Source organism: Stenella coeruleoalba (genome assembly GCF_951394435.1).
Source record: "Stenella coeruleoalba genome assembly, chromosome: 4".
NCBI lineage: Eukaryota > Metazoa > Chordata > Mammalia > Artiodactyla > Delphinidae > Stenella > Stenella coeruleoalba.
Window position 1 is genome coordinate 109,636,759 of NC_137149.1, and position 24,502 is coordinate 109,661,260.

General features: G+C 43.1%; 1 protein-coding gene across 1 annotated transcript in view; it reads right to left on the reverse strand.

Annotated features, from left to right (window-relative positions):
• SCD5 (stearoyl-CoA desaturase 5) overlaps window positions 1-24,502 on the reverse strand; it is a gene marked incomplete at its 3' end in the record, with an annotated part of 161,914 nt that overhangs the window by 63,394 nt on the left and 74,018 nt on the right. The window contains exon 2 of the mRNA XM_079920272.1: window positions 7,531-7,661. Coding sequence (XP_079776398.1) covers window positions 7,531-7,661 — 131 coding nt within the window. The remainder of the gene's footprint in view (window positions 1-7,530; window positions 7,662-24,502) is intronic.

The window sequence follows — 24,502 nt, forward strand, 5'->3', positions numbered from 1 at the left end:
TCCCATACCTGTTCCCTCCCTTAGATCTCAGCTCTAATGTCACCTCCTCAGCGACAACATCTTCCCTGATCATCCTCTCTAAAGAAGCCGCCCTCTCTGGCGTTCTTTATCACTGTGTTTAAATTCTTCATCTTTGGGCTTCCCTGGTGGCGCAGTGGTTGAGAGTCCACCTGCCAATGCAGGGGACACGGGTTCGTGCCCCAGTCCTGGAGGATCCCACATGCCGCGGAGCGGCTGGGCCCGTGAGCCATGGCCGCTGAGCCTGCGCGTTCAGAGCCTGTGCTCCGCAACGGGAGAAGCCACAACAGTGAGAGGCCCGCGTACCGCAAAAAAAAAAAAAAAAAAAAAAAAAAAATTCTTCACCTTCTTCTCTCTCTCTGAATAAACTTGTTTATTCGTTTGCTTATTTATTTGCTCTCTCTCCCACTGGAATATACACATTAATGAGGGTAAGGACCTTGTCCATCTTTTTCTCCAGTGCTGGGAATGATGCTTAATGCACGTATTTACCAAATGAAAAGACAAACAGACACTTTGATCCTGGGACAGGCATTATGGCATTGCAGTGAGAGTGTGTCCTCTGGAGTCAAGCTGCCTGCACGTGCATCCCCCTTCTATATGTCTTAGTCTTAAATCTGTATGTCCCTGGACAGGTTACGTAGTCTCTTTCTTTCATCTATCAAATGAGGAAAATGACAGTATCTACTTTGTACGGGTATTGTCAGATCACTGAAATACATAATGAAGTGCTGGTATGTAGTTAGGGCTCAATAATTGTTGCTGTTTTGTTGTTATATACCTGCCAAAGTTCATGGCCCATAACCCTGTGTTTAACTTGACGTATTTATGAATCACACGGTAACTTCCATTTTCCAGTCTGACATGTAAAGCACTTGGAAGTACTTACTTCCATCCTTGCAACAAGAAAAAAAAGCCAAATAAACTGAAAATCAACAAGTCTTCTTAGATCTATCAGAGAATTGAGGTCATGGGGCAAACTGCTGCACCAAAAACTAGAGAGATGGGCAGGCAGTTACGGAGAATCACAGTCTAGCAGGAGCAGAGGTCCAAGAGGAAAAGTCTGCAGCTGGTGCCAGGATGGGTAGGAATACTTTAAGGTGTAATTGATGAATTGCTGGAGGTTTAGCATGGACGAGCTTGAGAGTTAAAAGCTCCTAGGGGGCAGTCCAGGCGCCCCGACACTTTCATGAATTTTACCTCCAGGATCCCTACCAGGTTCTCACTATGATCAACTGACAAAAATCCCCTTGCTCTTCCAGCAGGAGCGGGAGAAAAGTAACCATTTTGAAATTCAAGGCAGATTTCTCTGCTCCCCTTAGCAAGATCTGTCCTCAAGAGAAATGATTTTACCAGAGCTTAACCAACTGGGGTTTTACCAAAGCCTGATTAACCTGGGGGGAGGTAAATACTCAGCTCCAGCTCAACAAAAGACTGAGACCTAGTCACAGGACTGAGGATGTTCCCCCTCACCTCCATGTCAATAGGGCTCCTGTACAATAACAGGGGATTTGACTGAAAGAACTAAAAGCCTTAACTCCTGTTTAAGAAGAAGCCTCTAGGAAAGCCCAGAGACAGCGAAGGAAGGACAAAAACAAGGCCACTAGAGGAAACCACTACAGCTATAGCACAAGGTAACACAGCCTAATTTCTAGCCAGATAAGCATAAAACCTCACACTAAAGCTTATTTCCTCAGTTCCTGTTACCCAGTACATCATGTCCAGCTTTGAACAAAAAATTACAAAGTATGCCAAAAGGCAAAAAAATTACCATCTTAAAAGAAAAAGCAAGCATCAGAACCAGACTCAGATATGAGAGAGATGTTGGAGTTATCAGACTGGTAATTTAAAACAATTATGGTGGACTTCCCTGGTGGCACAGTGGTTAAGAATCTGCCTGCCAATGCAGGGGACATGGGTTTAAGCCCTGGTCTGGAAGATCCCACATGCCATGGAGTAACTAAGCCCATGCACCACACTACTGAGCCTGTGCTCTAGAGCCTGCAAGCCATAACTACAGAGTCCACGTGCCAAAACTACTGAAGCCCACACACCTAGAGCCCATGCTCCGCAACAAGAGAAGCCACCTCAGTGAGAAGCCCGTGCACCACAACGAAGAGTAGCTCCCACTTGCTGCAACTAGAGAAAGCCTGCGCACAGCAACGAAGACCCAACGCAGTCAAAAATAAATAAATTTTAAAAATAAATAAATAAAACAATTATGATTGATATGCTAAGGGCTCTAATAGAAAAAGTGGACAACATGCCAGAACAGATGGGTAATATAAGCAGAGTGATGGAAACTCTAAGACAGAATGAGAAGAAACTGCTAGAAGTCAGAAAAACTGTAACAAATGAAAAATGTTTTTGATGGGCTCATCACTAGACTGGACATGGCTAAGGAAAGAATAACTGAATTGAAGACTAAGTTGCTATCAATAGCAACTTCCCAAACTGAAACGTGAAGAGAAAAGATGGAACAGAATATCTAGGAACTGTAGGACAATTATAAAAGGTATAAGTTGTGTGTAATGGGAATACCCAAAGTAGAAAGAAAGAAGTATGGAAGGAAGGAAAGAAAGAAGGAGGGAGGGAAAGAGAGAGAGAAAAGGAGAGTGGGCAAGAGGGAAGGAGGAACAAACAAACAGTAGAAATATCTGAAGTAATAATGGCTGAAAGAAATGTTTCTAAAATTAATGACAGACACCAAACCACAGATCCAGGAAGGTCAGAGAGTACCAAGCAGGATAAATAGCAAAAAATCTATATTTAGGCATATCATATTCAACCTGAAGACAAAAAGAAAATCTTGAAAGAAACCAAAGGGAGAAAAAAACACCTTACCTATACAGGAGTGAGGATAAGAATTACACCAGATTTCTCTTAAGAAACATATAAGCAAGAAGAAAGTGGAGTAAATTATTTTAAATGTTGAAAGAAAAACACACATCCTTGAATTCTGTACTCAGCAAAGTTATTCTTCAAAAGTGAAGAAGAAATAAAGACTTTCTTAGACAAACAAAAATTGAGGAAATTTGTCACCAGTAGACCTGCCTGGCAAGAAATGATAGAAATTCTTTAGAGAGAAGGAAAATAGCATAGGTTGGAAACTTAGAGTTACATAAAGAAAGAAGAGTGTTAGAGAATGAATAAATGAAGGTAAAATAAAATCTTCAAGTTTCTTATTCTTAATTGATCTAATAGATAACAGTTGGCTTGAGATAATAATAGCAAATATGAATTTGGTGATTATAGCTTATGGATATGTGAAATGAATGACAGCAGTGTCATAAGGGACAGGAAAGAGGAAGTGGGAATACTAGTGCAGTACCTGAAGTGGTACAGCGTTATTTGAGAGTGGACTTGGACTAGTTCTAAACGTATTTTGCAAACTCTAGAGCAACCACTAAAAAGAATTTGAAAAGATGTATAATTGACATGTCAAGAGAGGAAAGAAAATAGAATCATATAAAATGCTCAAATAAAACCAGCGAAGACAGAAAAAGAGTGAAAGACAAAAAAAAAAGAAACAAAGAACAAGGGCAATGAATAGCAAACAGAAACATGGTAGATAGGTAGATATATTCACCTATATCAATAATCACTTTAAATGTGAATGGTCTAAATATACCAGTTAAAGACAGGGATGTCAGGGTGGATAAAGAACAAGACCAAATTAAAAGTTGTCTACAAATCACACGGTTGGGCATCACATAAGAACATCCATGGGTAAGCCAAAAGATGCGTGGGGTGGGGGTGGGGGGCTGTGGTCAGGAGACTTAGGTTTCAGTCTGGTCTATCCACTAACTAGCTGTGTGACTTTTGACAAGTCACTGACATTCTTTGGGCCTCTCTTTATCCTTCTGTAAAACAAAGGGGACATAGACTAAATTTCTTTAGCTCCCTTACAGCTTGAAATCCAATGCCTCTTTACTAGGATCTGATGAGCAAATGTGGACAGTAAGGGAGGAGGCTGAAACATCTACTGGTGCTTTTGGTTGGACCACAAGAGACCCAGCTGCAGCCAGCAGGGGTGTGTGCATGAGCATGACAACACAAATCCAAAGTTCTGGCTACTTTGTGAAAACTGAACTCTTGGAGACCACTGGATGGCAGGAATCCCTTACCTGGGTCCATATTTGACTAGGAGAAAATTACAAGAAGTCTGCAAGCAGCTTTCGGGTTGACTTGCAACCTACTGGTAAGGAAGGAGAACAGGTGAGAGAGGAATTCAGGAGGTCTTTGCTGAATGCAAGGGTGTGGAGGGGACAGAGGATTATTACAGCTCCTTGTCTGGCATTCCTGCCCCATCATCATCTTTTCAGACTAAAAGTACCTCACCTTGCCCACTATTGCCCTCTGAGCCATACATACGTCCTCTACAGAACAAAGAGAAAAGGGAAGTTCAAATGTTTCAGTCACAATTTTAAAACTGCTCTTAATCAGGGGACCCCATCCACTGCTACCAGTCCCCAGCCTGTTAGGAATGAGGCCACACAGCAGGAGGTGAGCAGGGGGCCAGCGAGCGAAGCTTCGTTTGCCACTCCCCATGGCTCCCCATTGCTGGCATTACCACCTGAACCATGCACGCTCCCCCTCACCTGTGGAAAAACTGTTTTCCACAAACCAGTCCCTGGTGCCAAAAAGACCACTGCTCTTAATGATCAAGATCTTGTTTGCAGCAGCTAGCAAAAGCCCTGCTGATCCTAAGAGATAACCATGGCATGACTTGGTCCATTTTGGCCAAAGGCATGACCATTCTGATGGAAGAAAGTGGAATAGAACCTTTTAAACTATCTTTAAAAACCCAAGGGGATATCAAAGGTAACCTGAATCAATGACTCTGCATTAAGTCAGGGTTGTAGGTCAGTACCCTAGACTGGCAGATCACAGCACATTTTGTACTTTCCCAGGCGGTTCTCTTCCTAGGGTTAAATGATCTGAATTGACTGAATTATTTCCCTCTGATACAGGCATTGTATGGAAGCTGGCCCTTTGCTGATCTTACAGATACCTCTCATCTAGGTCTAAGTGACATTGTTATAAAACTGCAGACCCATAAAGCACTATTTCCACTGGAAAACTGTGGAAAATCTATTATCCCATTAGATGGAAGCCTCCATGAAGGTAAGGATGTGACTGTGTTTGCAAATCATTGTGCCCACTATGCCTAATTCAGTGCCTGCCACATAGTAGGTGCTCAATAAATATTTGCTGAATTAATGAAAAAAAATCCACTACGAATGTGGGCCTGGAGGAAGCATGCTTAGTTCAAATTTTATGATTTATGAAAATACTTTATAAAACTATTCATTCACTTAACAATCACTGAGTATTTTCTATATGATAGGCACAAAAATACAGAAAGGAATGAGGTGGTATGCCAAATCTCATAAAGAAGAGGGGAACGATATTCACTGAGTGCCACTATAAGCTAGGCATGTATTATTCATTATTTCATCCTCCCAGTAACCATGTGAGGTAAATTTTTTTTTTTTTTTTTTGTGGTATGTGGGCCTCTCACCGTTGCGGCCTCTCCCGTTGCGGAGCACAGGCTCCGGACGCGCAGGCTCAGCAGCCATGCCTCACGGGCCCAGCCGCTCCGCGGCATGTGGGATCCTCCCAGACCGGGGCACGAACCCGCGTCCCCTGCATCAGCAGGCGGACTCCCAGCCACTGCACCACCAGGGAAGCCCTGAGGTAAATATTATTAGCTCCTCCCAATTTTTGCAGATGAAGGAACAAAGATGTGCACAAAAGCCTATATCCAGCAAATGGCCTGAATTTATTCAATGACCTGGATACTTTCCTCCACAATATACTTTCCCCCCAAAATAAATTTCAAATCACAGTGTGATGTTCTGTTATGTGATGTTTTGTAAAGGAAACTTAGGTTCTCAAAAATTGAGTTATAAACAAACAGTTTCATTTGGAAAAGAGGTTTAGGTTCTCAAGTTCAAGTTATATATGTCGGAAAAAATTCTGGTAATAGAGGTGCTTTATAACTACATGAGCGTGTACTTGAAGGCTAAAAATAATAAACTGCTTGAACAAAATAAGTGAAAATTACTGAGTTAAGTCCTAAATAGCATCTAAGACCTAAATTAATGAATTTCTAACTTATCATAATCCATTGTTATGATAAATAAAGCACAACACTGAACTAAGATTGTTGAAGTCAAAATAAAGTGCAGCATAGTTCCCATTGCCAACAAAAGAACATGAAAACGAGAATCTGCCAGCTGCTCCTTTGTGCAAACAGCTTCCTCCTAGGACCCTGGTGCCTATTCCCAACTGTGCTTGAATTATCCGGTAGATATTCATAATATGAACTGTGATCCCCGAGTGATGTATTGTGCTGGATCCTTTTTGCTTTATGAATGCTCAGACAGGAGGGAAGCCTAAAATTGGGAAATGAATTCTTAGACACAGGGCAACTTAGACAAATGCTCAGGGTCAGGCTGTCTTGTAAGGATGGGAGGCCTGTTGCAGAGGTGACCACCTGACCTGCACATCTGAGGGTCACAGAGAGGCTCTTGAGTCACCTGTTTCCCTGGACCCTAAAGCAGTTTTGGGAATTTCCATTTCTTCCTAATGGGTGAAAATACATAGGACTTGAATCATCTGCCCTCATAACACTGGCAGAAATTTTGAAAACAAATTGTTCTCACCCACCCTGCCTGGATCAGATGAGGAATTGGGAAAACAGAGATTCATGATGAAACCAAAATTCCAGCAGCTCAGAAAGTGCCCAAGGTGGTGGGAAATGGCCTAGGACTGGCACACTCCTCAAGGATATGGCCCAATCCTAGTACAGTTGTGACCACATTTACATTTTTATCATGATTTTATAACAACTCTGAAAATAAAGTCATATTCTTATTTTTACAGATGAAGAAACTGGAGATGAGTGAGTCACAGCTAGCAACCATCAGAGTAAGACTTAAATCTTGAGTCTTCCAAATCCACATTGAATAATAGACTTTTCACCACAATCTTAAAGGGTAACTTCAGGAATACGTGTTGTAGAAGCAGTGGTTTTGGAGTCAGAACTGCGTTTGCCTATCTGGATGTACCATTTTTAGCCAGATAATTAGGTAAGTTCTTTAACTTCATTAAGCCTTAGTTTCCTCATCTGTAAAATGGGGGCATGCATAACACCTAGCTTGTGGGGTTACTGTGAGGATCAAAGGTGATATGCATAGAGCATGCTCAGCACAGAACTTGGCCCTCATCAGAGCTAGACAGATGTTGAGGGTTTCGGGTCATGTTTAGGGCATGGACTCTGGAGGGAGGAATTTCCTTACCTCCTCTGTAGTTTAGCATGCCTTGGTGCTCTAAGGCCCCCAGGAACATTTTATAGTATCTAAAGCTACAAGGATAAAAAGTTGACACAGGCAGGGAGTGCTTGGGCCTAGAGTGGGCATGGAGGATGTCCACCCCACTGGGTGCCTCCTCCCACACTGCCACCTGCTCTAGGTCCCTACGGCAGCAAGGACCCTCCATCCCCACCTGGAAAGCCATGGAGTTGGCAGCGGCCAGAAATATCCTCAGGGGCAGCTTGGCCTTGTAGGACCTGTGGCTCCACAAGCGATGGGCACCAGCTGTCACACCCAGAGCAGTCAGGAGGAAGCAGAAGTAGGCTGCAAGACACAAGCAGGGAGAATGTCAGCAGATGTCAGTGCTTTTAAATTTCCCCCAACTTTTTTCTCTCCTGAATAGGAACCTGTGTGAAATGGTATCAGGGGAAGAATCTGCAATGTGAAGAATCAGTAACTTGGGGAAATGCAGACTTTTTATTGATTTGTAGCTTTCCAGTACAGGTGGAAGTGGAGAGAACTTTCCTCAAGAAACTTTGACCTTGGAACATTTTTTCTATATCAAAGGAATCTTCTATTTGCAAATGTTTCTTGCCAGTCTGGATACAAAATCACAACCATATTAGTGTGCCTTTGTAATTCTTACACATCCACTCTCGGTGGAGCTGAGATAGCTCTCTATCTTACTTCTTAATTGGCACCCATGGCAGGATGAGTTCTATGAAGAGTGTACTTCTAAACAACAGTGCCCATTTTCAGTGCCCATTTTCAGGGCTTCCTTGGTTTGAAGGAACTCAAGCCAGACTTAAAGCAATGAAGTCCGGCTCAGGGCCAGTAAGAATGAGGCTAAAACTGACACCAAGGACAGCTGAGATTTGTCTTCTAGAGCTCCTCACTTATACCATCACTATGACTGAGCTGGTAAAGATGGCCGGGGGGGGAATTTTTTTAGAGCCAAACTACAGTGGAGCTTATTATCTGTCACACGTTTAAATATATTATCTCTAATCCTTATAAAATGTATTAGCATCTCATGTTACAGTTGAGGAACTGGCTCTCTGAGAGTTAAATCCTGCATATAAACCCAGGTCAGCCTAGTTCTAAAGCCTCTGCCCATGTTGTCCCTAGGTGGTGGTGTTGATTTGCTCTTTATACGACACTCGGGAAAGGTTGAGTGCGCGGTAGGAAGGAGACCCCAAGGGACCAAAAAAATCACAACTCCTAAGATTATTACAACTACTCTAGTGGTTTTAAAGCAATGTTCCCACACAACGCTAAATGTCTTACTTGGATTATCTTATTAAAACACATCAAACGACCCTTATAGGGTTTGTATTATTATTAGGACCATTTTACAGTTGAGAAAACAAAGGTTTAAAGAACTTAACTAATTTCCCAGTGTCACAGGTTAGGGAGTGTCTTTGCTAAGAGCCAAACCCAAGTCTGTCTGAACCAAGAGCAGAGTACCTGCCCTCTGTACTCTCCTTTGTCTCAGGGAGACATCAACCAGGTAAATGGTTAGTTTTATCTTCACTTCTCTACACCCTACACCTTTAATATTGGATCTCAATTTAAATTTAAATGTGAGCTGCTTCCTTACTTGAGGCGAGAGCCCTAAACCAGGCTATACGTAGGCAGGATCAGGCTTACACACAATCCTACACAATTTCTTCTGGCACTTAGCACATACAAGGCCCTCCATAAAGAAGTGCCAAAGACCAAGTGACCAGCCCTGAGCAGTTGTGAATGGTACCCAGGCCAAGTTCTTAGGGAACCCTCCGTAGGACTTCTTTGGGAGAATTACTAGGGTAACATCAGTGTCGATACACATATTTACAGGGAGCACACTGTTACATCTTCCAAAAGTCAAGTCTGACTAATCTTGATCTCAATCCATATGTATATGGTCTAAGAACTAGACTCACCCTCGGCACTAAGATTAATGAGTATGAGTACATGTGGTTTTCATGAACTTGAAAAATCATTCCTTCTTTGAAAGGTTAAAAACAAATAACAACAATCTGCCCATAAATCACAGAAAGTAGCAGTAAATAAAAAGTCTGACCTTTTTTGTTATTGTAATTTAACCTTGGTCATGAGTCCATGAAATGGACAGCTATTTTCCATGTCATCCCTGGCCTTCATGGCTCTGCTAATAACTTTTTTCCAACTGTCAAGCAGTTAGGGAACAAGTGAAATCTATAATGGAAAAATTCAATGTGAGCCTTTCTTTGCCAGTGGACTAAGACACTGGACCTTGGCTATAATAAGATGAATTCCCAGACTCCATGAAATATATTGGCCAAATGGAATCTCTCCAATCCATGGTTCCCAGACAGGGCCTTACCACGGACTATGGCATTGTCTTGTCCTTTTTAGGATCTCCAATATTTCAGGGGTCATTTACATGGTTGGTCTGTGTATGTCTGGGCCACTGACAATGGGCTCGAGTCAGAGCCTGTACTGGGCAGTAGTGGCTATTGGTTTTTCATGGTCTTTCTTTTGGCAACATGAATGTGGCTGTGTGACCCAGGGCTGGCCTAGCATTATATCCCATCTTCCTTGTCCTGGGAATAAACACCTGACCCAACTTTTCTCTCTTCTGGCTTAAAGACTAAAGGTCACAAACCAATGCATGATTGTAATAGTAAAGAATGAGGCCCAGAAAGCAAGTCGTGAAGATGATGGACAGAGCTAGCTCCACAAGAGCTAGAAGGATAACTGCCTGCATTGAGTCACTGGTTGCAGGCCCTGGAGTTCTATAGCTCTTCTTTTGATCCTGTGGGCCTCCCCAGTATTTCTCCTAGTGATGTGAGCCAACAAATTCCCTTTTCTTGCTTAAGCCAGTATGCACTGGATTTCTGATACTAAAATTCTGCAGAATCTCTAGGAAAGAAAGCAACCTTCTGTTCACAGTCCAAATGAGGATAAACTGCAAAAACCCTGGGCTGGATGTGAGGCTTTATGGCCTGTTCCATTAAAAGGACTCAGTTTTCCTATTTTGACAGGGCTAATACGAGACGTTCTTAACCTGTCTTCTATGATGTTTGTGGAAATTAATATCCAAACAAGTTCTGATGAATTCTGGCTAGCTGGCTCTAAGGTATTAAAGTGCTCAGACACAGAAGTGATGATTTCAGAAAAAACAAAAAGGAGTAATAAGCAGTGCCAATAACTTCACCAAGTGACTTTCACCTCATAGAGAAAGGTGCTAAAGCAATAGAAACCAGAATCACAAAATTACAGAACAGTAAGCGACAAACATGTTGGTCTGTATGCAAATAAGTGTCACCAATTCTAGTTATCTGAAGCCAAAAAGAAATGTATTAAAAAGATACTGAGTAGGGACTTCCCTTGTGGTCCAGTGGCTAAGACTGCACACTTCCAATGCAGGGGGCCCAGGTTTGATCCCTGGTCAGGGAATTAGATCCCACATGCTGCAACTAAGAGTTTGCTTGCCACAATGAAGATCCCACGTGCTGCAACTAAAACCCAGTGCAGCCAAATAAATAAATAAATATTAAAAAAAAAGAAAAAGATATTGAGTAGCCTACAGAACTCATGGGAAAGTTGCAGGATAGGGCTTTTGTTCACAGCCTCCAAGATGGTCCCAACACTCCCCACCTCCTGGCATTCACAGCCTTGTGTAGTCTCCTACCCTTGAGTAACTTGCTTCTAACCAAAAGAACATAGTAACATTGAGGGAATATCCGTTCCATGATTAGGTTACAAAAGATATGATTTCTGTTTTGCTAGCAGATGCTCTCTTCCCTTGGGCCTGGTGAAGTAAGCTGCCATGTCAGGAAGGCCCAGATGGCAAGGAACTCACGGTTTCCTACAGCCACCAGCCAGTGAGGAAATGAGGCTCTCAGTTCAACAGTCCTCAAGGAACCGAGTCCTGCCAGCAATGGTGTAGGTGAGCTTGGGAGTAGTTCCTTCCCCAGCTGAGCCTTCAGTTAAGACCACAGCCCTGGCCAACACTTTGCTGCCTTATGAGAGATCCTGAAGCAGAAGACCCCGCCTAGTTGTACCTGGACCCCTGCTCCACAAAAACTATGAGAAAGTGAATGCATGTTGTTTTAAACTGCTAAATATTGGGGTAATTTGTTCTGCAGCTGTAAGTAACTAATGCAAGACTTAAGTAGGAAACTTCCCTCGAGGGAAGGAAGGCACAGTTTAAATCCCAGTTTAAGAAGAGTTTGCCACCTACAGGAACAGAAAGTAGATTCACATTGCATGGGGCTGGGGACAAGGAGGAGAAGTGGGGAATGACTGCTAGTACAGGGTTTGGGGGTAAAGAGTGTTAAAAATGGTTGGGAATTGGGCTTCCCTGGTGGCGCAGTGGTTGAGAGCCCCCCTGCCGATGCAGGCGACACGGGTTCGTGCCCCAGTCCGGGAAGATCGCACATGCCGCGGAGCGGCTGGGCCCGTGAGCCATGGCCGCTGAGCCTGCGCGTCAGGAGCCTGTGCTCCGCAACGGGAGAGGCCACAACAGTGAGAGGCCCGTGTACTGCAGGAAAAAAAAAAAAAGAAGTTTGGGAATTGATTTTGGTGATAGTTGCACAATCCTGCGAATATACTAAAAACCAATGAATTGCACACTTTAAATAGGTGAGTTGTTTCCAAATTCTCTCTTCCCTCTCTTCCCTTTCTCATATTTTTCTTCCTTTTTTTCCCCTCCACAAATTAGAGGCCTTTGAGATAATAAGGTAACACTTATTAAGCATGTGCTCTGCATCAGGCATGCTTACATATATTAACCTATTTAATCTTCACAACCACCCTATGAGGTAGATGGGGACAGTTATTATCACCATTTTATTTATTTATTAATATTTTAATTGACATATAGTTAATTTACAATGTTGTGTTACTTTCTGGTGTACAGCAAAGTGATTCATATATATATATATATATGAATATATATACATATTCTTTTTCAGACTCTTTTTCATTATAGATTATTACAAGCTACTGAATATAGTTCACTGTGCTATACAGTAGGTCTTTGCTGTTTCTCTATTTTATATATAGTAGTGTGTATAATATTTCTTAAAATAACCTCCTTTCATTCACCTTCAAATGCTTTGCACACATAAGATCATTGCAATCCCTATTACGGGAGTGATAAAATGAAAAGATCAGTATTTGGGAACAGAGTGCAAAAAGAAGTTGGTTCCCATGCTTTCTTAAACCAGTGCACAGTAAAAGTCCAATTAAAAAAAGAAAAATGCACCACACTGCATAACAGTGTCAGAAAGGAGGCTGGAGAAGGGAGCCTACTCTCACTGCATGCCTGCCACAGACCGTCACTTTACCAATATATCTAATTTTATTGTTTCATTCCTATGAGGTAGATATCCTAATCCCCATTTTACAGATGGGCAAAACTGAAGCCCAGAGCCATTAAGTAAATGCCTCTGGATCTCACAACGACAGAGCTGGGGCCCAAAGGCCAGCTCAGTGCAGCCCCAAGCCCTCTCCTCCGGTGCAGTGGTCCTCAGCCCTGGCAGCGCATTGCAGTCATCTGGCATCTTTAACAGCCGCGAGGCCCATGGGGCCCAGTGAGTCAGAAATGAGGGCCGGTAGAGCGGGCACCTCTCTCCACAGGTGATTCTGATGCACTACCGGGCCTGAGAAACCGCTGCCCTATAAGGTACATCCTCCCTTAGAGACCATCTGGTCCCATCCCCTGAATTTACAGATGGAGAAACCCAGATCCAGAGTGTATTGTGCTCCCTCCAACACCCCCCCGCCCCGAGCTGACTCCCACGGGGCTTCGTAAATGCTAAGCACCTCCAGATCAGGAGAGACCCGCTTGCCCTTTTGTGTGAACTCGGGCCGTTTGCACTCTTCTCCTGGCGGCTCCCTTTGATGGTGCGAGCTGCTCGCCAGGCCCTCCACAGAGGAGTCTTTGATATCCAAGCCCCGGGCTGGCGGGCAGGTGTGCAGGGGGGCTCCAACAGGAGGACACGAAGCACAAAACATGTGCGGACCTGTCTTCCACCGAGGAAAGGGAAGAGGCGAGGCGGAGGAAGGACGCAGAGGGCCAAGGCTCCTGGGGACAGGGCCACATGGGGGGTGGGGTGGAGCCTGTGTGGGAGAAGACAACGCACTTAGATATCTGCCTTTCCCGCCAGCTTCAGTGTTTTCAAAGCCACACTTGGGCTCTGGCCAACAAATGACTGTTTCTCTTCTCCAGTCCTTCTGAGATTTGGCAGATAAATGGAGAAAGACAGACAGAGCCATAGATGGATAGACAGATACACATAGAGATACAGAGATACATATAAGTAAATGATGGGCCTTATGTCATAATGGTTAAGATGAGCCTGGGATTGAATCCCTGGTGTATCACTTATCAGTGTGACTTAATCTCTAAACCTTGTTTTTTTCATCCATAAAGTGGGGAAAATAGTACCTGCCCTATGGGCTTGTTGTAAGGATAGAAAGAAGTAATGCACATAAAATGTTAGCCAGGCCTGACAAGCAGCATTAGCATATGTTCTTGCCCTGGTTATGCCTGGTTACGCCCAAGGGTAAACTATCCCTTTCCCAGCTAACCCCCTGTGAAGACTCCCACGCTTTTCATTACTCTAAGCCGGAGGTTCTCAAGCGCGTGGGCAATTTTGCCTGCTCCCCTTCCTGGGACATTTAGCAAAGTCTCCAAGACAATTATTAGTTGTCACAATGCAAAACATGAAGGGTGCTACTGGCACCCTTCTAGTGGGTGGAGGCCAGGGATGCTGCTGAGCACCCTGCAATGCCCAGATGCTGCCTACAACAAAAAGGTACCACTACCAAAAAGTCAACAGTGCCGAGGTAGAGAATCCTGCTCTGGTTTCTTGGGAACGTTCTTCTTGAAATCTGGTGTGACTTCACTGGCCTTGCTTCCTCACATCTCTCTGGTTTCATGGGGGAGCTGTAGGAGTAACTCACATCTCATATATCATATCATATATCATAGCTCAGCAAAGCATAGCATATCATATCATAAACAAGCTGAAAACAAAGAAGTCGGAAGAAAGAGCAATAATATTTTAAGTCATTGATTCCTGAACTTTAAAGTGCCAGGGGACCTTGTTAAAATGCAGATGCTGGGCCCTACTCCCAGAGATTCAGTAGGTCTGGGGAGAGACCCACGAGATTTGTTTCTAACAAGTTTGCAGGTTTGCTGATGTTGTTGGTCCAGGATCTGAGTGTTTAGCTGACCCACCAGATGTGAGAAAGAAGGACTGACAAGGGACTGCAGCCACAGGGCAAGGCCCTCTCATGAGATGGTGTTACAAAGGATTGCAATTAGACCTTATGTCCTCCCGTTAAAGGTTTGGGTTTACAAAGTTCGAGATTCCGAGGCCATTTCCTCCTAGGTGCTATTTCAACACTTCATTCAAAATCAGAACATTTTCAGGCTCTTGAAAACTGTGGGCTTAGAAGCAAAGGGTTTCTTTTTACTATTAAAACCTGCTAAATTCTATCTTTTTATTTTTTTTATTTATTTATTTTAACATCTTTATTGGAGTATAATTGCTTTACAATGGTATGTTAGTTTCAGCTTCACAACAAAATGAATCAGTTATATATATACATATATTCCCATATCTCTTCCCGCTTGCGTCTCCCTCCCTCCCACCCTCCCTATCCCACCCCTCCAGGCGGTCACAAAGCACCGAGCTGATCTCCCTGTGCTATGCGGCTGCTTCCCACTAGCTATCTACCTTACGTTTGGTAGTGTATATATGTCCATGCCTCTTTATCGCTTTGTCACCGTTTACACTTCCCCCTCCCCATAGCCTCAAGTCCATTCTCTAGTAAGTCTGAGTCTTTATTCCTGTTTCACTCCTAGGTTTTTCATGACATTTTTTTTTTTTAAATTCCATATATATGTGTTAGCATACGGTATTTGTCTCTCTCTTTCTGACTTACTTCACTCTGTATGACAGACTCTAGGTCTATCCACCTCATTACAAATAGCTCAATTTCGTCTCTTTTTATGGCTGAGTAATATTCCATTGTGTATATGTGCCACATCTTCTTTATCCATTCATCCGATGATGGACACTTAGGTTGTTTCCATCTCTGGGCTATTGTAAATAGAGCTGCAATGAACATTTTGGTACATGACTCTTTTTGAATTATGGTTTTCTCAGGGTATATGCCCAGTAGTGGGATTGCTGGGTCATATGGTAGTTCTATTTGTAGCTTTTTAAGGAACCTCCATACTGTTCTCCACAGTGGCTGTATCAATTTACATTCCCACCAACAGTGTAAGAGGGTTCCCTTTTCTCCACACCCTCTCCAGCATTTATTGTTTCTAGATTTTTTGATGATGGCCATTCTGACTGGTGTGAGATGATATCTCATTGTAGTTTTGATTTGCATTTCTCTCATGATTAGTGATGTTGAGCATTCTTTCATGTGTTTGTTGGCACTCTGTATATCTTCTTTGGAGAAATGTCTATTTAGGTCTTCTGCCCATTTTTGGATTGGGTTGTTTGTTTTTTTGTTATTAAGCTGCATGAGCTGCTTATAAATTTTGGAGATCAATCCTTTGTCAGTTGCTTCATTTGCAAATATTTTCTCCCATTCTGAGGGTTGTCTTTTGGTCTTCTTTATGGTTTCCTTTGCTGCGCAAAAGCTTTTAAGTTTCATTAGGTCCCATTTGTTTACTCTTGTTTTTATTTCCATTACTCTAGGAGGTGGGTCAGAAAGAATCTTGCTGTGATTTATGTCATAGAGTGTTCTGCCTATGTTTTCCTCTAAGAGTTTGATAGTTTCTGGCCTTACATTTAGGTCTTTAATCCATTTTGAGCTTATTTTTGTGTATGGTGTTAGGGAGTGATCTAACTTCATACTTTTACATGTAGCTGTCCAGTTTTCCCAGCACCACTTATTGAATAGGCTGTCCTTTCTCCACGGTACATTTCTGCCTCCTTTGTCAAAGATAAGGTGACCATATGTGCGTGGGTTTATCTCTGGGCTTTCTATCCTGTTCCATTGATCTATCTTTCTGTTTTTGTGCCAGTACCATACCGTTTTGATAACTGTAGCTTTGTAGTATAGTCTGAAGTCTGGGAGCCTGATTCCTCCAGTTCCTTCTTTCGTTCTCAAGATTGCTTTGGCTATTTGGGGTCTTTTGTGTTTCCATACAAATTGCAAAATTTTTTGTTCTAGTTCTGTGAAAAATGCCAGTGGTAGTTTGATAGGGATTGCATTGAATCTATAGATTGCTTTCGGTAGTAGAGTCATTTTCACAATGTTGATTCTTCCAATCCAAGAACATGGTATATCTCTCCATCTATTTGTATCATCTTTAATTTCTTTCATCAGTGTCTTATAATTTTCTGCATACAGATCTTTTGTCTCCTTAGGTAGGTTTATTCCTAGATATTTTATTCTTTTTGTTGCAATGGTAAATGGGAGTGTTTTCTTGATTTCACTTTCAGATTTTTCATCATTAGTATATAGGAATGCCAGAGATTTCTGTGCATTAATTTTGTATCCTGCCACTTTACCAAATTCATTGATTAGCTCTAGTAGTTTTCTGGTAGCATCTTTAGGGTTCTCTATGTATAGGATCATGTCATCTGCAAACAGTGACAGCTTTACTTCTTCTTTTCCGATTTGGATTCCTTTTATTTCCTTTTCTTCTCTGATTGCTGTGGCTAAAACTTCCAAAACTATGTTGAATAAGAGCGGTGAGAGTGGGCAACCTTGTCTTGTTCCTGATTTTAGTGGAAATGCTTTCAGTTTTTCACCATTGAGGATGATGTTTGCTGTGGGCTTGTCATATATGGCCTTTATTATGTTGAGGAAAGTTCCCTCTATGCCTACTTTCTGCAGGGTTTTTATCATAAATGGGTGTTGAATTTTGTCAAAAGCTTTCTCTGCATCTATTGAGATGATCATATGGTTTTTCTCCTTCAGTTTGTTAATATGGTTTATCACATTGATAGATTTGCGTATATTGAAGAATCCTTGCATTCCTGGAATAAACCCCACTTGATCATGGTGTATGATCCTTTTAATGTGCTGTTGGATTCTATTTGCTAGTATTTTGTTGAGGATTTTTGCATCTATGTTCATCAGTGATATTGGCCTGTAGTTTTCTTTCTTTGTGACATCCTTGTCTGGTTTTGGTATCAAGGTGATGGTGGCCTCGTAGAAGGAGTTTGGGAGTGTTCCTCCCTCTGCTATATTTTGGAAGAGTTTGAGAAGGATAGGTGTTAGCTCTTCTCTAAATGTTCGATAGAATTCGCCTGTGAAGCCATCTGGTCCTGGGCTTTTCTTTGTTGGAAGATTTTTAATCACAGTTTCAATTTCAGTGCTTGTGACTGGTCTGTTCATATTTTCTATTTCTTCCTGATTCAGTCTTGGCAGGTTGTGCATTTCTAAGAATTTGTCCATTTCTTCCAGATTGTCCATTTTATTGGCATAGAGTTGCTTGTAGTAATCTCTCATGATCTCTTTTATTTCTGCAGTGTCAGTTGTTACCTCTCCTTTTTCATTTCTAATTCTATTGATTTGAGTCTTCTCCCTTTTTTTCTTAATGAGTCTGGCTAGTGGTTTATCTATTTTGTTTATCTTCTCAAAGAACCAGCTTTTAGTTTTATTGATCTTTGCTATTGTTTCCTTCATTTCTTTTTCATTTATTTCTGATCTGATTTTTATGATTTCTTTCCTTCTGCTAGCTTTGGGGTTTTTTTGTTCTTCTTTCTCTAATTGCTTGAGGTGCAAGGTTAGGTTGTTTATTCGAGATGTTTCCTGCTTCTTAAGGTGGGCTTGTATTGCTATAAACTTCCCCCTTAGAACTGCTTTTGCTGCATCCCACAGGTTTTGGGTCGTTGTGTCTCCATTGTCATTTGTTTCTAGGTATTTTTTGATTTCCTCTTTGATTTCTTCAGTGATCACTTCATTATTAAGTAGTGTATTGTTTAGCCTCCATGTGTTTGTATTTTTTACAGATCTTTTCCTGTAATTGATATCTAGTCTCATGGCGTTGTGGTCTGAAAAGATACTTGATACAATTTCAATTTTCTTAAATTTACCAAGGCTTGATTTGTGACCCAAGATATGATCTATCCTGGAGAATGTTCCATGAGCACTTGAGAAAAATGTGTATTCTGTTGTTTTTGGATGGAATGTCCTATAAATATCAATTAACTCCATCTCGTTTAATGTATCATTTAAAGCTTGTGTTTCCTTATTTATTTTCATTTTGGATGATCTGTCCATTGGTGAAAGTGGGGTGTTAAAGTCCCCTACTATGAATGTGTTACTGTCGATTTCCCTTTTTATGGTTGTCAGTATTTGCCTTATGTATTGAGGTGCACCTATGTTGGGTGCATAAATATTTACAATTGTTATATCTTCCTCTTGGATCGATCCCTTGATCATTATGTAGTGTCCTTCTTTGTCTCTTCTAATAGTCTTTGTTTTAAAGTCTATTTTGTCTGATATGAGAATTGCTACTCCAGCTTTCTTTTGGTTTCCATTTGCATGAAATACCTTTTTCCATCCCCTTACTTTCAGTCTGTATGTGTCTCTAGGTCTGAAGTGGGTCTCTTGTAGACAGCAAATATATGGGTCTTGTTTTTGTATCCATTCAGCCAATCTGTGTCTTTTGGTGGGAGCATTTAGTCCATTTACATTTAAGGTAATTATCGATATGTATGTTCCTATTCCCATTTTCTTAATTGTTTTGGGTTCGTTATTGTAGGTCCTTTCCTTCTTTTGTGTTTCTTGCCTAGAGAAGTTCCTTTAGCAGTTGTTGTAGAGCTGGTTTGGTGGTGCTGAACTCTCTCAGCTTTTGCTTGTCTGTAAAGGTTTTAATTTCTCCATCAAATCTGAATGAGATCCTTGCTGGGTAGAGTAATCTTGGTTGCAGGTTTTTCTCCTTCAACACTTTCAATATGTCCTGCCACTCCCTTCTGGCTTGCAGAGTTTCTGCTGAAAGATCAGCTGTTAACCTTATGGGGATTCCCTTGTGTGTTATTTGTTGTTTTTCCCTTGCTGCTTTTAATATGTTTTCTTTGTATTTAATTTTTGACAGTTTGATTAATATGTGTCTTGGCGTATTTCTCCTTGGATTTATCCTGTATGGGACTCTCTGTGCTTCCTGGACTTGATTAACGATTTCTTTTCCCATATTAGGGAAGTTTTCAACTATAATCTCTTCAAATATTTTCTCAGTCCCTTTCTTTTTCTCTTCTTCTTCTGGAACCCCTATAATTCGAATGTTGGTGCGTTTAATGTTGTCCCAGAGGTCTCTGAGACTGTCCTCAGTTCTTTTCATTCTTTTTTCTTTATTCTGCTCTGCAGTAGTTATTTCCACTATTTTATCTTCCAGGTCACTTATCCGTTCTTCTGCCTCAGTTATTCTGCTATTGATCCCATCTAGAGTACTTTTAATTTCATTTATTGTGTTGTTCATCGTTGCTTGCTTCATCTTTAGTTCTTCTAGGTCCTTGTTAACTGATTCTTGCAATTTGTCCATTCTATTGTCCATTCTATCTCCAAGATTTCGGATCAACCTTACTATCATTATTCTGAATTCTTTTTCAGGTAGACTGCCTATTTCCTCTTCATTTGTTAGGTCTGGTGGGTTTTTATCTTGCTCCTTCATCTGCTGTGTGTTTTTCTGTCTTTTCATTTTGCTTATCTTACTGTGTTTGGGGTCTCCTTTTTTGCAGGCTGAAGGTTCGTGGTTCCTGTTGTTTTTTGTGTCTGTCCCCAGTGGCTAAGGTTGGTTCAGTGGGTTGTGTAGGCTTCCTGGTGGAGGGTACTAGTGCCTGTGTTCTGGTGTATGAGGCTGGATCTTGTCTTTCTGGTGGGCAGGTCCACGTCTGGTGGTGTGTTTTGGGGTGTCTGTAGACTTACTGTGATTTGGGGCAGCCTCTCTGCTAGTGGGTGGGGTTGTGTTCCTGTCTTGCTAGTTGTTTGGCATAGGATGTCCAGCACTGTAGCTTGCTGGTCGTTGAGTGAAGCTGGGTGCTGGCGTTGAGATGGAGATCTCTCGGAGATTTTTGCTGTTTGATATTATGTGCAGCTGGGAGGCCTCTTGTGGACCAGTGTCCTGAAGTTGGCTCTCCCACCTCAGAGGCACAGCACTGAGTCCTGGCTGCAGCACCAAGAGCCTTTCATCCACAGGGCTCCTTAATTTGGGATGATTCGTTGTCTATTCAGGTATTCCACAGATGCAGGGTATATCAAGTTGATTGTGGAGCTTTAATCCGCTGCTTCTGAGGCTGCTGGGAGAGATTTCCCTTTCTCTTCTTTGTTCTGACAGTTCCCAGGGGCTCAGCTTTGGATTTGGCCCCGCCTGTGCGTGTAGGTCGCCGGAGGGCGTCTGTTATTTGCTCAGACAGGACGAGGTTAAAGGAGCCGCTGATTCGGAGGCTCTGGCTCACCCAGGCCGGGGGGTAGGGAGGGTCACGGAGTGCGGGGCGGGGCCTGCAGCGACAGAGGCCGGCGTGACGCTGCAGCCTGAGGCGCGCCGTGCACTCTCCCGGGGAGCCGTCCCTGGATCCCGGGACCCTGGCAGTGGCGGGCTGCACAGGCTCCCCGGAAGGGCGTGTGGCTAGTGACCTGTGTTCGCACACAGGCCTCCTGGCGGCGGCAACAGCGGCCTTAGCGTCCCATGTCCGTCTCTGGGCTCCGCACTCTTAGCCGTGGCTCGCGCCCGTCCCTGGAGCTCTCTCAAGCAGCGTTCTTAATCCCCTCTCCTCGTGCACCAGGAAACAAAGAGGGACGTAAAAGTCTCTTGCCTCTTCGGCAGGTCCAGACCCCTCCCCGGACTCTCTCCCGGCCAGCCGCGGCGCACCAACGCCCTGCAGGCTGTGTTCACGCCGCCAACCTCAGTCCTCTCCCGGCGTTCCGACAAAAGCCGGAGCCTCAGCTCCCAGTCCCGCCCGCCCCGGCGGGCGAGCAGACAAGCCTCTCGGCTGGTGAGTGCCGGTCGGCCCGATCCTCTGCGCTGGAATCTGTCCGCTTTGCCCTCCGCACCCCTGTTGCTGTGCTCTCCTCCGCGGCTCCCAAGCTCCCTCACTCCGCCTCCCGAAGTCTCCACCCGCGAAGGGGCTTCCTAGTGTGTGGACACTTTTCCTCCTTCACAGCTCTCTCCCGCTGGTGCAGGACCCGTCCCTATCCTTTTGTCTCTGTTTAGTTTTTTCTTTTGCCCTAACCAGGTACGTGGGGGGTTCCTTGCCTTTTGGGAGGTCTGAGGTCTTCTGCCAGCGTTCAGTAGGTGTTTTGTAGGAGTTGTTCCACGCGTAGATGTATTTCTGGTGTATCTGTGGAGAGGAAGGTGATCTCCGCGTCTTACTCTTCTGCCATCTTCCCGGAAGTCTTATCTTTTTATTTTTAATTGAGGTAGAGTTGACTTACAATGTTGTCTTAGTAATTCTATCATACGTAGCAATAACCAACAGCCCCTCTTTGCAATCCCCACCCCCTTCCACTCTGCCCCCTTATGCTGTGCTGCACATGGGCTGCAGGAAGATAGGTGCTCCGTTCTGGAAGTGCCCGCATCTTCTAGGAAGATTCAACGGAAAGGGAATGGAACAGGAGGGCGAAGATATATTTCATGCATTTTACAGGTACTGCCTGTTTTCCTCAAGCATCCTTCCTGCCTTCAGTCAGGTCCACTTAGACTGTTCTGAAGTCCTGGGCAAATCCTACTTTTCCGGGTTGATTTACAGCATATATGACAATTAGAATGAAAGCCACAGCAGATCACTAACAACCATAAAATTATAGCATAGCATGTTACCACTCTGCTGTTGCACCGCAGTATCTATAATTCAAACAAAAAACCAAGGAAGAATTCGGGTCTTTTAAACGACCTCATTCTGTATCCACAGGTCTCACTTCAGGCACTCAGGGTAGACCAGGAATCCCTGTTACATGCTCTCTGGCCCTCTGTGTTTTCCAACATGGCAATCGTCACTTTGTAATGAAATAAGGAATTGTTCATCTAATGCCATCTTCCCATCTAAAACATAATGTCCAGGAGGGCAGGGATCATGTATGTCCTTCCACGTATTCTCAGCTGGTACCTGTGAAACTAACTTAGCTGGAGAAAAATATGCAACCATGCTGATTGGTTTCACTTTAAAATTCATGAACCTTTAACCTTAACTGGGCTTTAGTATTACCCAGAAATCATAGTACTTTCCCCTGGTCCATATGTTCTCCCTCTCTCCTAGATGTCTATTTCATACCTGCTCCAATCACCTCACCTCCCAAAATCTCCTTCCCCCTCCCCGTCTGATAACTTTGCTTCTGTTTGAGAATAGCAGAACTCCTCAGGCCCTACCACCTCTAGCCACCCTCCAGCATCCGAGCCTGTGCACCCTGCCATTCCTGCATTCCTACAGATGGCCAGTCCACGTGCCCTTTAAGGCTGGCCCTTCCTTGTGCATCGTATCCCCTCCATCCTACCCAATTGCTCTGCCATTTCCCTTCTCTCTGCATCATCAATATCCTCCCTCCATATTATTCCTGTGGCCTATAGCCAAGCTGTTATTTTTCTCATTTCAAAAAACAAAATTAAAAAACCTCTCTTGACGCCCTTTCCCTATCTAGATCCTATTCCATTTCTCTGCTTCCCTTTACACATAATTCATTGAATGGATTGTCTCTTAATTGTGGATAACAGGTCTTCACTTCCCATTTTCTCTTAAGCCCATTCAATTAGGATTTTGCCCTTCTTTCATCCCCACCCCAATCAAAACTGGTCTTATCCAGGTCCAAACAAGACAGTTGTGGGCAGTCTCTAGATGGATATTAAGCAAATCATTATGTGGGTGATGAACACAATGAAGGAGAGACAGAGGTGCTACAGGAGTCCCTGAAGGAGGGACTGGCATTCCAGGTAGAGGTGACGTGTGAGCAAAGGCATGGAGGTGTGAAGGTTCCTGGGAGGAGCACTGCCAAGTGTTTGGGTCTGACTCCTGGGAGGGGGTGTGGGGTGAAATGAAATGCAAAAACCAGGCAGAGGCCTGACCAGAAAGGCATATATGTGATACTAAAAAGAGATATTTGATCTTGAGGACAAGAGGGTACCACTAAAGAATGTTACATGATCAAATTTAGAATAACAGAAAGTGTTGTGTTAGATGGATTCTAGTGGGCTGAAATGATCACTTGCGCTAGATAGTCTCCATGAGCCCCTGCAGACACATACTCTCCCTTCTCATGCTGCTCTGTGCCCTAGGAGGCTGGCCACTATAGGCTGTACCAATGGGCTCCTTCTGGGGCTGGGCTAGCTGCATCAGAATTACTTGAGGAGCTTTAAAATATATACACATCTTCTAGAACCTTATACTGATGAGGCAGGGGTTTGTAACCCCAGGTGATTCAGTTATACAGCCAAGTATGGGAGTGATGGACAAGGACAGTGCTTCTTAAACTAATGTGCCTATAAATCACCTAGGGATTTTATTAAATTGCAGATACTAATCCAGTAGGTCTGGGTAGGGCCAGAGATTCTACATGTCCTTCAAGCTCCCAGGTAATGCCACTGCTGCTATCCCAGGGACCACACTTTGAGTTGCAAGACACTGGCCAATTCCTGCAGAGACTCATTTAGGACCAAGGAAACCTAGCTTCTCCTCTTGGCTTGTGATGCAAGCAAAAGGATTTTTAGTGACAGAAGCCCAGGATGGAAGTCTCATCTCCCTACCCGCAGCCTATGCTTGCTCTTCTTACATTCTCTTCCTGCTTTCTTTCTTTCCTCAGGCAGAGTGAAAAAGTTTATTTCATGTAGATTTTTAAATTTAGAAGATGAGAAAAGGGCTGCCTTCAAAACATCACAAAAACAATTCTATAATATAAAAACACAAGAACTGAGCTGCTAAAAGAACTATGGCAAATGTTCATTGCAGCTCTATTTACAATATCCAGGACTTGGAAGCAATCTAAATGTCCATCGACAGACTGAATGGATAAAGATGTGGCACATATATACAATGGAATATTACTCAGCCATAAAAAGAAACAAAATTGAGTTATTTGTAGTGAGGTGGATGGACCTAGAGACTGTCATATAGAGTGAAGTAAGTCAGTAAGAGAAAAACAAATACCGTACGCTAACACATATATATGGAATCTAAAGAAAAAAAAATGGTTCTGAAGAACCTAGGGGCAGGACAGGAATAAAGATG